Genomic DNA, 17,113 nt, shown 5'->3' on the forward strand with positions numbered 1-17,113 from the left:
CTGTAGAGAGTGTGTGTGTGTCAGCACAGGAGGCTCTGGAATCATTAGGTGTAATTGGTGTGAGAGGGTCTGTGTTTCAGCATCTCTCTGCAGAGACCGGCCCGAGAAACTGCTGAACCCGACCACCCGCCCACCAATGCTGTCTCCTAGCAACCCACTGTACCTCACTTCCTCATAATGACATTATAAAGGGGTCACTTAGACGTCCCTTCAATGCACTGTCTGAAAAAAAAACTTTCACACTCCATTTTACTTTTATAATGTCACATTTCAGACAAACAATATTCAATAATAATTTTTAAAAAAAGCATGGCGGGACTTTTTGGCAGGAGATTATCCATCATGAAAGTGTCATTAAAATCATTCTTTTTTAATTTATGGCTGTAACCATCAGATTTTAGGGTTGAAGAACATTATCAACCAATCATTTCTCTATGATTTGAGGAGTTGGCTCCTGTAGTTTAGTAGAACATAGCTAAAATGGAACATGGAACATTTGGATAAAAGCATCAAATTCATAAATTCATAAAGACCCCTGTGGTGAAAATCAAGCTATTAATGTTGTTTATATGTTTATGTGGTGTTTTTAATATGCTTTGTGGTAGATTTTTCCCTAAACCTAACTATCTGGGTCTCGTCTACAAATCGACGTCCCCGTACAATAATAGTCACCTAACTAACTTGTTCCCCTAAACTAGCTTACTTCCTGCGCAGGAATAATCGACAAACAGACCTCAGCAAATGTCCTTCAAATGCTTTAATCACGGCCGGGAGATCTTCCCGAGCAGTTCTCGGGGAATCTCTCCCAAGAAGCAAGGCCGGAGGATCTTTCTGGGATCAAATTCCATTGAGAATCCCACCAGAAAACACAGATACAACAGTTTTTATAGAATCGAGACAACAAATAAGATTATAGTGACTAACATGTCACCTTCAATATGATTGGTTCAAAAGCCCCACCCTTTTCCCTCTGTCACTGGCACAAGCAAACTCTGTTTTTGTGATCACAAGGTTTGAGAATCTGTCTGTCTAGTTTCACTTCCCCTATTTGTTATTCACACACACACACACACACACACACACACACACAGTCACAAGTTTTCCCCAAAGAGTTTGGAAACATTTAAAAGCATATGAATGTTGTTCCTGCAAGAAAAACAAATGTTAGTTGATTAATTAAAGTTGATTAATTAAAAAAAATCCATCACAGCTTTCAGACACACCATGTGTAAATTCATAAGTCAACACCATTTTTGAGTATTTTCTCTTTAAAACTGCAGTGAACCAAAGACAGTCTCAAAAACGCGGTTTGAAATCGCTGGTGTTTCTGACAGTTACAAACTACCTTGTAACCAATCACGTCAACGAGTGGATCTCTGAGATTACATATTCATAGAACCGCATATAAAAAAAAAAAAATAGGCAATAGTGTAGAGTTACATTCAAGCTATTTTAAGGCGTGAAGAAATTTTTTTTCAAAGACAAAACGTTTCAATATGTCATTTTGGTGATCAAAGATGAGTTTTAAGGGATAAAATGACTAAATACAGGGGGACTTTAAATGGTTATAGTTAGGGTTTGCAGTTCGATTAGCACTGTTTATTAAACAGAAATGTCGTTCCAGGACAAACAAATGACAGAACATAACCTAGTTGCCGAAATCACAGCCACTGTTTTAATTAGTTCATTGAAACAAATCAAATCTAAAATGAAATAGAGCATTGAGTGTCTTTCTTCCATTTGAAGCAAATGCAGTCCTGCATTAAAAGTGTTAAAATGAATGCGACATGTGAAGAACACCCATAATTCTCTAGGAAGAATCCAGACAAAAGAGCAGTTTACCTCAAATGCAGCACACACACACACACACACACACACACACACACACACACACACACACACGTGTTGTCTTTTCATGTTTTATGGGGACTATCCATAGACATAATGATTTGTATACTGTACAAACTGTATATTCTGTCCCCTAAACCTAAACCTACCCATTACAGAAAACTTTCTGCATTTTTACATTTTCAAAAAAGATCACTTAGTATGATTTATAAGCTGTTTTCCTCATGGGCACTAAAAATGTCCACAAGGACAAGGATTTCGGATATTGGCATCTTTGTGGGTACATTTTGTCCCCATAATGTAGGGTTTACCAGTCCACTCACACACTCACATGTGCACACACACGCACACACACACACACACACACCCACCCATGGACATACACACATGTACACACACACAAACACCTTACCTTCTCATAGTAACGCAGCTCGTAATCGAGAATAATTCCATTAGGCTGTTCAGGCTGTGGCCATGACAACGTGATGCTTTTCATCGTAGAACTGACCTGATGCATTATGGGAACAATGGACGGAGCTGCAAGAGAGAGAGAGAGAGAGAAGAAAATCCAAGTGAATAAAAAAAAAAATCATTCCAAACAGCCATCTTCCCTGCTGTGTGGACTTAGCTAGTGAATTGATCTGCCACTTTCAGAAATGGAGCACACACACACACACACACAGTATGATGAAAGAGTCAGACGAGAGGGTGATTGGACTTGTTTAATAGCTTCGTGAGAATGTGCCCTTTGCAATGGAAGCCCATTTCTCAGTTCAAGCGTTCTGATTGGCTACAGTGTGTTTCTCGCCTCTCCGTCTGTAAGGAAGACACACCTGAGTGAACATGCACAGCCTCCAAATTAACCCACTGCCCATTTCATTCCTCTCGCTCTCCCTCCCTCATTTCTTCCTGTTCTCCATTGCTTTGTCAAAGCGCTACAACTGTACGCTCAGCTGTTGTACCATCACACACACAGCCTGTTTTCATGGGTGAATAGACTGCAGTGAGCATACGGACGTCAAACAAGCGACTACACACACAGCTACACACCCGCATCTGCTAAACGACACACATGCACACATTTATGGATGGTCACACACAAATACACACATCAAAAACAGGTAAACCATTTTCGATTACATTTTTCAATGTTTGTGTGTCCTAATGGACTGGTGGTGGAACTTTGGTTAAGAAGTGCCAGAGGTTCTGAGTTGTAGTCCACCTTCATATTATCTCTTATTAAAATCAATTATGTTTATGTAGATCAAGAGCATGGACATGTTTGTGTGCATTTTGTTTTGTGATTTCACCGCAACGAATAGAGTCTCCGCAACAGCGATAGATAGAAGAGCTGTGAAGACTCTGTGAGGACTCTGTGAAGACTTTGCACGCGCCACATGAGAACATCGGCATCAAGCAATCGACATGATTTCAAAAACAACGCATTCCAGCACTGGATCACCTCTTATTTAACACAAACAAACTAAATGAATACTCTACTAGTCATCTGGAGATGTTTCCATTGTATTAGGTACAGTCGCGCTGCGAGATGTTTAAAAAAATGGTGGGGACAAGATCAATCCTGGCCAAAAGTGGTGGGGACATGTCTCATGTACAGTATGTAGCAAATAAGACACCCTTATGACCCTTAAACACGCATGCACACAGGGTATTCAAATAACATCTTGTCTAGCAGTCATCTTGTCTCAGTCTGTCTCTACACATCATCCAGACTTCCATCTGATGCTTTTTAAAATGGTGACTCAAGCAAAGTGTCACCCTGCTCTGAATCGCGGCCTTTGAGTCTCTCTCTCTCTCATGCTCTGTTGGCCCATCTTTGCTCCACATTAGCAATTACTGGCTGTGTGCTCTCTCTCTCTCTCTCGCTCACTCACTCACTCTCTCTCTCTCTCTTACACACACAGCTGCGGTAAGGCTGTGAGGTGAAATTGCTTTTCTGCAGTTTTTGTATCCCCATGTTGAGAGAGGATCCACCTTCTAAACAACACACACACACACACACACACACACACACACACACACACACACACACACACACACACACACACACAAAAAGCAGTTATTACCACTCCACACATTGTGTAGCAAAACTGAGATGTCCAGCCCTCACTGTGTGTGTGAGAGAGAACTTTGTGATCAATTTAAAATTTTCTTATCTAAAGCACAGCAGAAGCTCCAATCCCCTTCCTTATAACTCCACAAGCACACACACAGAGCTGCTGTCTCTTCCTGCAATTTTTCCTGTACATCCATTGCACTGCCACATTAAAAAAAAATATATATATATACAGTATATATATATAATAATAATAATAATATAAAGTATAGTATAATGTGTATAAATATAACATATAAAAAAATATAAATATAACAAATACTATAACAATTATAAATGACAGTAATGATGATACTAATAATACAACATACTATGACATAAGTAAAATAAATATAAATTGTAAGATTATAAAATATAAATTATAAATATGTATTCTATCAAATAAATAAATGTATTTTGCATTAAAGAGCCTGGTCAGGAACAATTTGACTGGATTAAAATCACCCTTTCTGACGGCACAATTCTCTGGTTGGTGTTCATTCATTTAGCCATTGCTTTGCTTCAGGGCAACTTGTGAGTAAATGTCTGCTCTAATACTGCTCAAAGTCTGAATATTTATTACACAACACTGGACGAATGTGTGTTTGTGTATCGTGTTCCTGCCAAAACGCAGAGGTTTTCCTGCGGTTTCCGCCTCACAGCTGGCAGGAATCCTCAATCCTGCCAAAGATTTGTGACTGCTCTCTCTCATCATCCCCCTCTTCCCCCTTCTACTCATCTCACACCATCCACATGTCTCCTCTCTTCTTCTTTCCTGCATCTGGTCCTCAACAGGATGACTACTTCAACATTAATCACAGTCACACTCCCTGCAAAACACACGAACGTGAGAAACAAAGCAAGAAAGACAAGAGAGAGAGACACCGCAGATGAATTCTAATCAACAGTTTCTAGACCAAGAAAACTCTACGGCTCTCTGCTCTTTCACTGAGGGATTGAGCAACGAAATTCAGGTCTTCGAGACAGAGGAATTTAAAAGCAAAATTATTTAAATGATCAAATTAGAAAAAGTACACTAAGTTTTTTAATATTTCTGCTTAAAATTATATTGAATAATTATGTAGTGTATAGGCCTATATCTATTGGCATAAATGTGCAGTATTCATTGATTGTGAACTGCTCTGAAAGCTTTCCGGAAGGAGGGGCTTCATAGAGACGGGAATTAAACAGAGTGTTACTGACAGACTGGGAAGAGAGGTGCTGCAACAATGTAAATTATGTGAAAAAATTATGCTTTTTGAACATTCAAGAATAAAAATCTATTCTAGTAGAGCCCAAAAACAAAATCAAGGCTGGAAAAGGGCATAATATGGCCTCTTTAATTAAGTCATACACTTTCGACGTTTAATAATCACATTAGGCTGTATCCCGTTTCCTGTTTTTTCCATACCCAAATATAAGACCTCTTAAAATAATTGATATTTGTTATACCATTTATGGCTTTTTTATGACCTTACATTTCGTAACACTGGTGACCCACAGGGATTTTGTTTTATTCACAACGCGTGCTCCTAAATACATTTCACAATTCACACACATCTCTTTTACTGTAAGTCGCAAGTGTGAGTCACACTGGCATTTACATTGAAAAATTTGATTAGTTTATCATTATTGTAAATTGATCTGCTTCTGAGTAAAACAGGACCATGAGACTAAACAGACCTCAGGTCTTCATTTTATCCTTCAGGAACTGATTTGGCATGGAAAGTAGGCATTACATATGAGAACGAAGCCACATGCCCGTTTGAACACGAACACACACACACACACACACACACACACACACACACACACACACACACACACACACACACACATGTCTGGTTCACTACACACACACACACACACACACACACACACACACACACACACACACACACACACACACACACACACGTCTGGTTCACTACACACACACACACACACACACACACACACACACACACACACACACACACACACACACACACACACACACACACACACGTACACACGTACGTACACACACACACACACAGCCTGTGAGAGAACGAGTGAGAGTGTCTTGAAGAGATTAATAGGGTGTGACTGTCATCCAGACACTGATAGTATGCACTAGACCCATAAAACCCGCCTGAGTGACAGCTGAATACAACTCACCCCATGCTTTTCTCTGTCACTGTCTCCATCTCTCTCATTCCTCAAGCACAATGATTATTTTCCCTTCTTGCCCTCTGCCAACACAATATCATATTCTATAAACATAAATCTAATAAAGAATGATATTAACCAAAAAAAAAAAAAAAAAACCTGTGTAAGTGGTTCGTTCTCCATTTGGTGATGATGTTTACAGCATGTCTGCTGTGGTTAGTTGATGCAGATCCAATATAGAAGATCTGTTTTAGTTTATGGCTGCACTGCCGTTACTATTGAATAAAGCGAGTCTTACAGCAATTACGACACTGAGAAACTTTCCAAATTCATTTATGCGGAGCTTGATGAGGAGATTTATTGATCTTCTGTGCGATAGTGAGCGATTGTCTCTCTTTTACATGGATGGGTTCAAACAACTATTCTTTTCCAGATGGTTTATGTTCTGTTCTTCTCCTGAGTTTATTGTTGTGGCTCGTGGGAACAGTGTTTGCTGGTAATTGGTTTTGTAACCACTGGTCTATGCGCTTGGCCTTGATGGGGTGATTGTGGTTTGTGCTTTGAATGAAAGAGATTAAGAGAGCATTTTATATATATATATATATATATATATATGGAAACATTACTATTTTATGCTCATCAAGCCTGCATTTATTTGATGAAAAATACAAGGGGGGGACTGTAATATTGGTAACATTGTGAAATATTATTAGAATGCAAAATGTTATGTTTTTAAAAATGTTTTCTATTTTAATATAATTTAAAATAATTTATTTCTGAGATGCAAAGCTGAATTTTCATCAGCCATTACTCCTGTTTTCAGTGTCATAAATATACATATTATATATATATATATATATATATATATATATATATATATATATATATATATATATATATATATATATATACACACATATACATATACATATACATATACATATACATACATACATACACATACATGCAAATACATAAACATATAATGCAGACACATGCATAGACTTCTGTTTTTTTCATAAGCAGCTAGCTACAAATACTATAACCTAACCCTAACAGAAAAAATCTGTATAGTTAGTATGCCTTTTTACAAATAAAGAAGTCCCCAAAGAGGTTTTTGAAGTTTTTGTCAGGTCTAGCTCAAATTTGTCCTCAAGTAAGTAGGTACACACACACACACACACACACACACACACACACACACACACACACACACACACACACACACACACACAACACACACACACACACATTTATGTTCAACCATTCCCAGTATCCACCTCATGGCAGATGAATTTATACAAATGTTGGGAGTGCCAAAAGACAACAATGAATAAATAAAATAAAGAAGATCAAACATTGCTGATAGCCTTCGGCTTCCTGTTTGGTGTATCATGGGGATAAAGTACAGCAGTTATGAACAAAAGTGCAGGAAATGGAATTGCTTATAAAGTTGGGAGGAACAAGCCATCACATGAAATGTCTGCTGACAATCCTGTTTCCTAAAGCAGAGAAAAAAGACATTATTTTGAAATAAATAACGACACAACCTACAGTACAGGAGGATGGAAAGCAGCTTTACGTACGTCTCCAAATGGCAAGTGCTTGAAAACAACAAACACTCCTACGCTCTTTCAGCACAAACGTTATCAAATGTCCTGAGTGATGGAGAGATTTACAGACGTGCTCGCTTCTCTAAATGGACGTTTGCAATTTCAATGAACGATGTTTGGAAAACAGCCTTAAATATTGTATAGCTTCAGAAGCTTTGGAATATACAGTTGTGGCCAAAAGTGATGTGTGGCCAAGGAAAATGTACATCTTCACCCGTAATTCAAATATTATTATTAGTTTTTTTTTTTTTAAGATTGAGTAAGCATATTGCGTAGTTGTGCTTGGAGTCAATTTTCTTTTTTCTTTTTTTTTTTGATAACGCAATGAAACATGCCAAATTGCGCGGACATAATTTTTGGCCAGGCAGTCATAAAAATAAATTATGATCACACAGTACATGCAAAAACAAGAGAGAGCCAATGAAACAATAATAATGATGGTGTAGTCACTGTATGCTTTTTCCTGTGAGCTTTGCATGGTAAAAAAAAAAAAAAAAAAATCTAGCTGTAGTTTGTCTGGTTTGCCAAATAATTTTGTCAGATAAATACCTTAACCTTAAAGTTTACTGTTTTGTTCTTCCATTGATTTCTTCCAAATCTAAAATATATTTTGATGGTTTAATCAAACTTGAGAAAAAAAAAAAAGAAAAAAAAATTCACATTTGGCCGCTACTGTAGTGTACAGCTCACATTGGACTATTCACAACTTTCCCGAACTCTGACCTTTACCATGATTGCTATGGCAACGTAGAACAAGCCGGTAACGAATTTCCGGTTTACGTTAGCCTGAAGATACTGCTATCAGAGAGCCTCAACAAGCCCAAACAACTTGCAAAATGAAATTGTAGAGCTTAGATCAGGCCCAAAAAATCAAGCCCGACCCTACCTGAGCCCGGCCCGGCCCATTAACTGTAATTATGAGCCCGAGCCCGATTTAGACCCAACCAGTTTTAATACGTGGGCCGTTATAACCAGGGGCGGCGCCAGATAATTTTTTAACATGGGCTGAGGGGGTGCTAGATATATTATATATAAATACTTTTAATAAATGAGCAAAAATTGGCCACTTAATATTTAATATTCAATAATTTTAATGATCACAATTAAAGTATTAATTGTATTAAATTGAACAAGCACAACATTCGGCATTCAATCAAATATTATTAAAGATTTGTTATTATTAATAATGTTATTTCAACACAATATCTCGTTATTTCGACATAATATGTGTGCCGAGTGTGCGTGCAACAAGCAAGATGTGCATTTGTAAATCTGGTGCATTGATTTTTATTAATAAATTAGTCTTTTCTGTCAGTGTCTGCTGCAAAGATGAAGTTGACGATCGCCATCTCCGTAGTGACCGCGCACATCTTGGATGACATAATCAGAGAGTAGCCTATTTCTTTTCATTTTGAATTGTTTCGTTTAAAGACATTTAAAGGAGACATATCATGCTTTTAAATTGTTCCTTTTTACATATAAATCATACATTTGTAGTCTATATAAAGCGGAACTGCAATGCTTGGGTCTGAATTCTTCATTATTATAGCTCCACAAGCCCCCTTTTTACCCCTTTTCTGATGTGCGTCTCAGAGCAACCCGTTTTGGTGCGGTCTCTTTAAAAAACATTGAGACACTTCATACCCCGCCCCCTCTCCAGGTTGCAGAGGTTCAACTCCACCCCGTTCGGCCATTTTTGTAGTCTGATAGCAGAGATAGGATTACTAGCGGCACAGAAACTTTTTATTCACACGTTATTAACAAAATGTCAACAACGGAAGACTTGTCCAGCCAGCCTTACATGTTCGAGCCAGAGTCGGAGCCGGAGCGAGATAAAAATGTAGAGAACGAACCTGCACAACAACGTCTTCATATGGATGTATCGCAATGGTATGTTACTGTATTTACACATGAAACTTTGGTCTTCCGACCTTTTACCACCGTGTCGATTTATTTTGATTAATATGTGCGAGGGAGAGCGAGCAAGACAGCGTCTTTTGGAGACGGTGAAGTCATGTTTACACCATAGACTGTAGGGCTCCGAGAGATAGAGAGAGTGTCTCTCTCTCTCTCTCTCTCTCTCTCTCTCTCTCTCTCTCTCTCTCTCTCAGTCAAACATGCGCCACAAGCGCGGCAGTTCATCTACATTAGACGGTGTAATGAAGCGTGTGGGTTACTACATCCAACAACCGAATATTTTAACTTACCCTCTCGTAACTTCTGCATCCAGCTTGGACTACAAAATTGCAGCGATAAATAATAATGGCGGATTGCTCGAAGTGTTGGGCCGGAAGTCAATGTCCTTATTTGGCAGTTCCACTGCAAATACTGTGACGTATTAGTTCGCAAAACGTCATAGATAACAGAAAATTCTGAACCGGTTGAAAAATATGACCAAAACAGAATATAAAGATATCAACGAAGCACCTGAAGAGAATAATTTAATCTTTTCTGTACTTCTAAACACTCCAAATATACAACAAAATGCATTTAAGGGCTAAAAAAGTGCATTTAGCATGATATGTCCCCTTTAAAGCTTTCTTTAGATAGGCTATATTTCTCATGTCTGAGTTTCGGTTCATTTATGATGAGATGCGCTCCTTTTCACGTGCAATGCAAGTGACCGCGGCGCCGGCGCCTCCATGTCATGATTTATATTGTCTGCTATATTTGCTTCTTATTTATTAAATCCAGGCAATTGGTTGTTTGGTAATTTATCAAAATTAAGATACAATTTATACAAAACGAAATTCACTTTAAAGAAAGGATTTCTACAAAACAAAACTTAATGAAGAAAATTAAGTTTAATCATGTCTGACCCATTAACAAAATCATGTCTGACCCACTCTCCCGATGCATCATGGTGTTCACTTTTCATAATCAACATGGAAAAAATAACATTATAATATTTGAACAAATATGAAACTAAATGCTCTTATTTAATGGCTACAACAAATATAGTAGGCCTACATACTCTATTTGTACAAATTGCTGCACATTCAAGTTAATTCTCGAATTAATTTTCTAATTATTGAAAACAATAAACATACCACTTAAAAAATATATATACAGTTGTACTGCAGTTTTTTCTAAGTACAAGAAAACACTCTTTCTGCGTAGAACCATAGAGGGTCCGTTTATGTTGGAAACAGGTCCCATTCATAAAATCCTTCAGTTTTCGTGTGTTGTTTGTGCACCCGACAACGGTACATGTTGAGCCACAAGGAGTCATTGCTTAATCTGTCAGCATTACTACTTGTTAGTAATCAGTTCCCTATCGTCCGGTCACTACGACGTACGTCGTGGTGAACGACGAATAGGAATCTCGCTAGAGAGGCCAATCTACTTCGAGTGAAACTAAAACAAGCCAATACACATTGGCGTGCAATCATTTGTATCAGCTGCGCAGCCTCGCAGCGCGGGTATTTAACGAGCAGCTGATGCGATTGCACTTCAGCTTTTTGCTTCGGAGCCAAGCACTTCGATGCGTCTTCTGAGAGTGGAGGGAAACGAGCCTTTTGGATCTCTCTTTCGGTGCGGGTGTCACAACACGGCAGCGGGGACAGTCTTCTTTTTCTTCTTTGTGTGTTTGTCTTTCTGTGGTTTGTCACGGTAAACTGAGCAAACAAAAAAGGCGGTTTTTACAGCTGGTAAGGTGCGCCGCGAGCGCTCAAAGGCTGTTATTACAGCTGGTAAGACAGCGAGAAAAGAGAGAGCGCACAGACGGGTGCACATTCCCGTTTGTGTTCGCAGTGTCTGTTCCCCCTGTGTGTTTCAGCACCAGTGAGAGCAGTCCCTAAAAGAGCTTGCACAGATAGAGAGCGTCTTTTTCAAAAGAGAAAAAATGACTTTCTATCTGTGTGTTTCTGGATGCGGTCGTTACCTGGGCTCACAGGATGGTCACAAACGCTGCCTCGTGTGTCTGGGCATTAAACACGCTGAGGCAGCGTTTGTGGATGAGTCATGTACCCATTGTGGGAAGATGACCATCGCGGAGCTGCGGTCGAGACTCACGTTCCTGCAAAGGGGCGGAGTCCCCGTGCCGCTGCCTCGATCCAATCCTCCTCAGAGGGTTGCTTCGGGCAGTGACATGGGTGACCTGAGGATCACGGTGAGCGCGTCTCCTTCGGGGAACCAACCCCCTAGGAGCCCTCACCCCTCTCATGCTCCGCAGCCAGTTGAGCCCCCATTGGAGAAAACGATGAACGATGCCTGAGACGGACCCGGAGATGATGGCCATGCTTTCCCGGGCCGCCAACGGGGTCGGGCTCGTGTGGAATCCTCCACCGTGTCCCGAACCCTCGAGGTTGGACGATTGGTATCTCAGCAACCCACCCCAGTGCCTTTCTTCCCGGAAGTGCATGAGGAGCTTACGGGGACGTGGACGGCACCTTTCACTGCCAGAAACCGTTCCGGTGGCTCCTCCTCCCTCACCACCCTTGATGGCGGGGCAGCTAAGGGATACACGCGCATCCCGCCAGTGGAACGGGCCGTTGCTATGCAACTGTGCCCTAACTCCACTTGGCGCGGAGAACCGTGTCTCCCTTCACGGGCCTGTAAGTACTCGTCGGATCTAACCGGCAAGGCTTACAAGGCCTGTGGGGAAGCTGCCTCTGCCGTGCACGCCATGGCGTTGCTGCAGGTTCATCAGGCCAAGGCACTGAAGACCCTGCACGAGGGTGGTCATGATCCCCAAGTTCTTCAGGAACTTCGTATCGCGACGGACCTCGCGCTTCGTGCGACGAAGGTGACCGCGCGGTCGGTGGGTCGTGCGATGTCCACCATGGTGGTCCAGGAACGCCATCTCTGGCTGTGTCTGGCGGACATGCGGGAGACCGACAAGCTCCGGTTCCTTAACGCCCCCGTGTCCCAGACCGGCCTCTTCGGCGACGCGGTCGAGAACTTCGCCCAGCAGTTCTCGGCTGTACAAAAGCAGACTGAGGCCATCCGTCACATCCTGCCGCGGCGGCCAGCTGCTGCTCCCACCCCTCCGTCTGCGGCTCCTCAGTCTGCTCGTCGCCGAGGGCGGCCTCCTGCGTCTGCCCCTGCTCCCGCGCCGCCGCAGCAGCCTCCATCTAAACGGCGCCGTGGAGCCAGTCGCAGGCAGGCCGCCCCGCCCGTCCAGGACCCACCTAAGAAGGGCGGCAAAGCCAGGAGCAAGCGGCCCTAGGACGGGCGACCCAGAGATGGCAGGGACTGCTCTCCAGGAGACGATGACCGCATCGCTCCATCCCCCGGAAGAGGGCCGGGTGGAAAATCCTTGTTTTCCTTTTGTTTTTGTTCCGCCGCTGGCCTCAAAACCAGCGGTACCCAAATTTTCAATAAAAGAGCAGTTTCTTACATCTCTGGGTCCGAAGAGGGCCCGGAGAGCAGTGGGGGGAGAGAATCCTCACCACTCTCATCCGCCTCTTCTATCGCCAGCAGGCAGCAGTGTGCAGTTCGAGAACGCAACCAAGCCGCCTCCTGCACCTCCGGCCTCGTGGAATCAGGTAAGTGTTGCACAGCACACTCAGACTCCGCTACGGGCTGCCTCCCAGAGAGAGCCTCCCGAGCTGAGCCCCTGTGTTCCACCTCGCTGCCCCACTCCGGGTACGCCTACGGTCCCTTTGGTCCCGCTTGTACGGTCTCTGCGAGCCTGGCTAGCGCTCCCCAGTCCGTCTCGCTGGCTCATTCGGACCATCAGGCTCGGCTATGCGATTCAGTTCGCCCGGCGTCCCCCCAAGTTTCGGGCCATCCACTCCACTACAGTGAGAGCAGCCGATGCCCATGTCTTGCGCGCGGAGATCGCAGTCCTACTGGCGAAGGATGCGATAGAGCCGGTCCCTCCAGCCGATATGAGGTCAGGGCACTACAGTCCCTACTTCATTGTACCCAAGAAAGGAGGTGGGTTACGACCGATCTTGGACCTGCGAGTTTTGAATCGGAGCCTTCACAAGCTACCGTTCAAAATGCTTACGCAGAAACGCATTTTCGAATGCATCCGTCCCCAAGATTGGTTCGCAGCGATCGACCTGAAGGACGCGTACTTTCATGTCTCGATTCTTCCTCGACACAGGCCGTTTCTGCGCTTTGCATTCGAGGGTCGAGCATATCAGTACAAGGTCCTGCCCTTCGGGCTGGCCCTGTCCCCCCGTGTCTTCACGAAAGTCACGGAGGGGGCCCTTGTTCCCATGAGAGAACAGGGCGTTCGCATTCTCAACTATCTCGACGACTGGCTCATACTGGCACACTCTCGAGATCAGTTATGCGAACACAGGGACCTCGTGCTCAGGCACCTCAGCCAGCTGGGCCTTCAGGTCAACTGGGAGAAGAGCAAACTCGCCCCCGTGCAGAGGATCTCTTATCTCGGTATGGAGTTGGATTCGGTCGCACAGACAGCGCGCCTCACAGAGCAACGCGCTCAGTCGGTGCTGAACTGCTTGAACTCGTTCAAAGGCAGGACGGCGGTCCCACTGAAATGTTTTCAGAGGCTCCTGGGGCATATGGCAGCGGCAGCAGCGGTAACTCCGCTCGGGCTGCTCCATATGAGACCGCTTCAGCACTGGCTTCACGGCCGAGTCCCGAGATGGGCGTGGCATCACGGCACTCACCGGGTGGCAATCACACCGGCGTGCCGCCAGACCTTCAGCCCGTGGTCAGACCCCTCGTTCCTTCGGGCAGGAGTCCCCTTGGAACAGGTGTCCAGGCATGCTGTAGTATTCACAGATGCCTCTGCCACCGGCTGGGGTGCCACGTACAACGGGCATGCAGTGTCAGGGTTGTGGACGGGCCCCCAACTGCACTGGCACATCAACTGCCTCGAGTTGCTAGCAGTTCGTCTCGCTCTGAGCCGCCTAAAAAGGCCACTACAGGGCAGAGACGTGCTGGTCCGTACGGACAACACTGCGACCGTTGCGTACATCAACCGTCAAGGTGGTCTACGCTCCCGTCGCATGTCGCAACTCGCCCGCCATCTCCTCCTTTGGAGTCAGAAGCGTCTGAGGTCGCTTCGAGCCATGTATGTCCCCGGTGTGCTCAACCGTGTGGCCGACGAGCTATCACGAGCTGTGCTCCCGGGAGAATGGCGACTCCACCCCCAGGCGGTTCAGCTGATCTGGAGAGAGTTCGGGGAGGCTCAGGTAGACCTGTTTGCCTCCTCAGAGACCTCCCACTGCCAGCTGTTTTACTCCCTGACCGAGGGAACACTCGGCACGGACGCACTGGCTCACAGCTGGCCCCGGGGCCTCTGCAAATATGCATTTCCCCCAGTGAGCCTACTTGCACAGACCCTGTGCAAAGTCAGGGAGGACGAGGAGCAGGTCCTTCTGGTGGCTCCCTATTGGCCCACCCGGACTTGGTTCCCAGAACTCATGCTCCTCGTGACAGTCCCTCCCTGGCCCATTCCTCTGAGGAAGGATCTTCTGACTCAGAGACGGGGCACCTTATGGCACCCGCGTCCAGACCTCTGGAAACTCCATGTCTGGTCCCTAGACGGGACGCGGAGGTTCTAGGTGACTTACCCCCAGAGGTACTTAACACCATCACTTCTGCGCGAGCGCCGTCTACGAGACGTGCGTACGCCTTGAAGTGGAACCTGTTCGTCGAGTGGTGTTCCTCCCGCAGAGAGGACCCCCGAAGATGTTCGATAGGGTCAGTGCTTTCCTTCTTGCAGCAAGGGTTGGAGCGAAGGCTGTCTCCCTCCACCCTTAAAGTGCATGCTGCTGCTATTTCAGCATATCATGACCACATAGATGGCAAAACAGTTGGGAAGCACGACCTGGTCGTCAGGTTCCTTAGGGGGGCGAGACGATTAAATCCCCCTCGTCCCCCCTCCATACCCTCTTGGGACCTTTCCCTGGTGCTCCGAGCACTTCAGGATGCTCCCTTTGAGCCTTTGCAGTCAGCAGACTTAAAGCTTCTCTCCTTGAAGACTTTGCTGCTGATTGCACTGGCCTCGATCAAGAGGGTAGGGGACCTGCAAGCATTTTCGGTCGACGAGTCGTGCCTAGAGTTCGGGCCGGGTGACAACCATGTTGTACTGAGACCCCGGCCTGGCTATGTGCCCAAGGTTCCTACCACTCCCTTTAGAGATCAGGTAGTGAACCTGCAAGCGCTGCCCCTGGAGGAGGCAGACCCAGCCCTGGCTTTGCTCTGTCCCGTTCGCGCTCTGCGTATGTACGTGGACAGAACTCAAAGCGTCAGGACCTCAGACCAGCTCTTTGTCTGTTACGGAGGCCAGCAGAAGGGAAAGGCTGTCTCCAAGCAGAGGATGGCCCACTGGATAGTGGATGCCATCGCCTTGGCTTACGAAGCTCAAGGCGTGCCCTGCCCGCTCAGGTTGCATGCACACTCCACGAGAGGCGTTGCATCCTCTTGGGCGCTGGCACGTGGCTCCTCGCTAACAGATATCTGTAGAGCTGCGGGCTGGGCGACACCTAACACGTTCGCTAGATACTATAGCCTACGTGTAGAGCCCGTGTCCTCCCGTGTTCTCACCCTAAACGGGTAGAAGCACTGAGAGTACCGGCTCTGTCGGCTTGCTGCACCCTACTGTGCATCCTTATTGCTCCAGAGTCTAACCTGTTGAGTCCTCCAACACCCTCGGCACGGACATGGCGGAGCGTCCAGTGCCAGGCCTTTATCCGCTGAATCCTTGAGATCCGGGTCTAGGCTGGGTCCCATATGTGTGACCCTACGGGGATCCCATATGTGTATATTCTCCACGGCTGCTCCTAAACGGAAGCCTGTGTCTTTCCCTTGGGCTAAGTCACCCATTATTCATATGCAGTACAACCCTCGGGTTAGTCCATATGTCTATTCCCACATAACTCTCCTTAAGAATGTGGCTCCCGCAGCGTTCCCCTCCCTCAGATCGGGGCACGCTTTCCCAGTGTTATCCAATAATCTCACTGTAGGGGTTATAACGGAACAACAGTGACGGATACTCTCGGTGTAAGCCTTCTCCTATCGTTCTTCCAGGCAAGAAGGTGTGGAGGCTTACACAGGGCGCTGGAAGGGGTGCAGCAGCTGTGGCGCTTTGGTAGGGATTCCTATTCGTCGTTCACCACGACGTACGTCGTAGTGACCGGACGATAGGGAACGTCTCGGTTACATATGGTAACCCTCGTTCCCTGAGGGAGGGAACGGAGACGTACGTCCCGTCGCCACATCTGCTGCTACCCGCAGGGGCGTCCAGCTTTTCAGGCTTGGCTCCTCAGCAAAAAACTGAAGTGCAATCGCATCAGCTGCTCGTTAAATACCCGCGCTGCGAGGCTGCGCAGCTGATACAAATGATTGCACGCCAATGTGTATTGGCTTGTTTTAGTTTCACTCGAAGTAGATTGGCCTCTCTAGCGAGATTCCTATTCGTCGTTCACCACGACGTACGTCTCCGTTCCCTCCCTCA

At 45.1% G+C, this 17,113-nt stretch overlaps 1 protein-coding gene across 1 annotated transcript in view; it reads right to left on the reverse strand.

Annotated features, from left to right (window-relative positions):
• ephb1 (EPH receptor B1) overlaps window positions 1-17,113 on the reverse strand; it is a 262,917-nt gene that overhangs the window by 70,031 nt on the left and 175,773 nt on the right. The window contains exon 6 of the mRNA XM_084411790.1: window positions 2,261-2,385. Coding sequence (XP_084267916.1) covers window positions 2,261-2,385 — 125 coding nt within the window. The remainder of the gene's footprint in view (window positions 1-2,260; window positions 2,386-17,113) is intronic.

This window comes from Rutilus rutilus (assembly GCF_951802725.1).
Source record: "Rutilus rutilus genome assembly, chromosome: 6".
NCBI classification, from domain to species: domain Eukaryota; kingdom Metazoa; phylum Chordata; class Actinopteri; order Cypriniformes; family Leuciscidae; genus Rutilus; species Rutilus rutilus.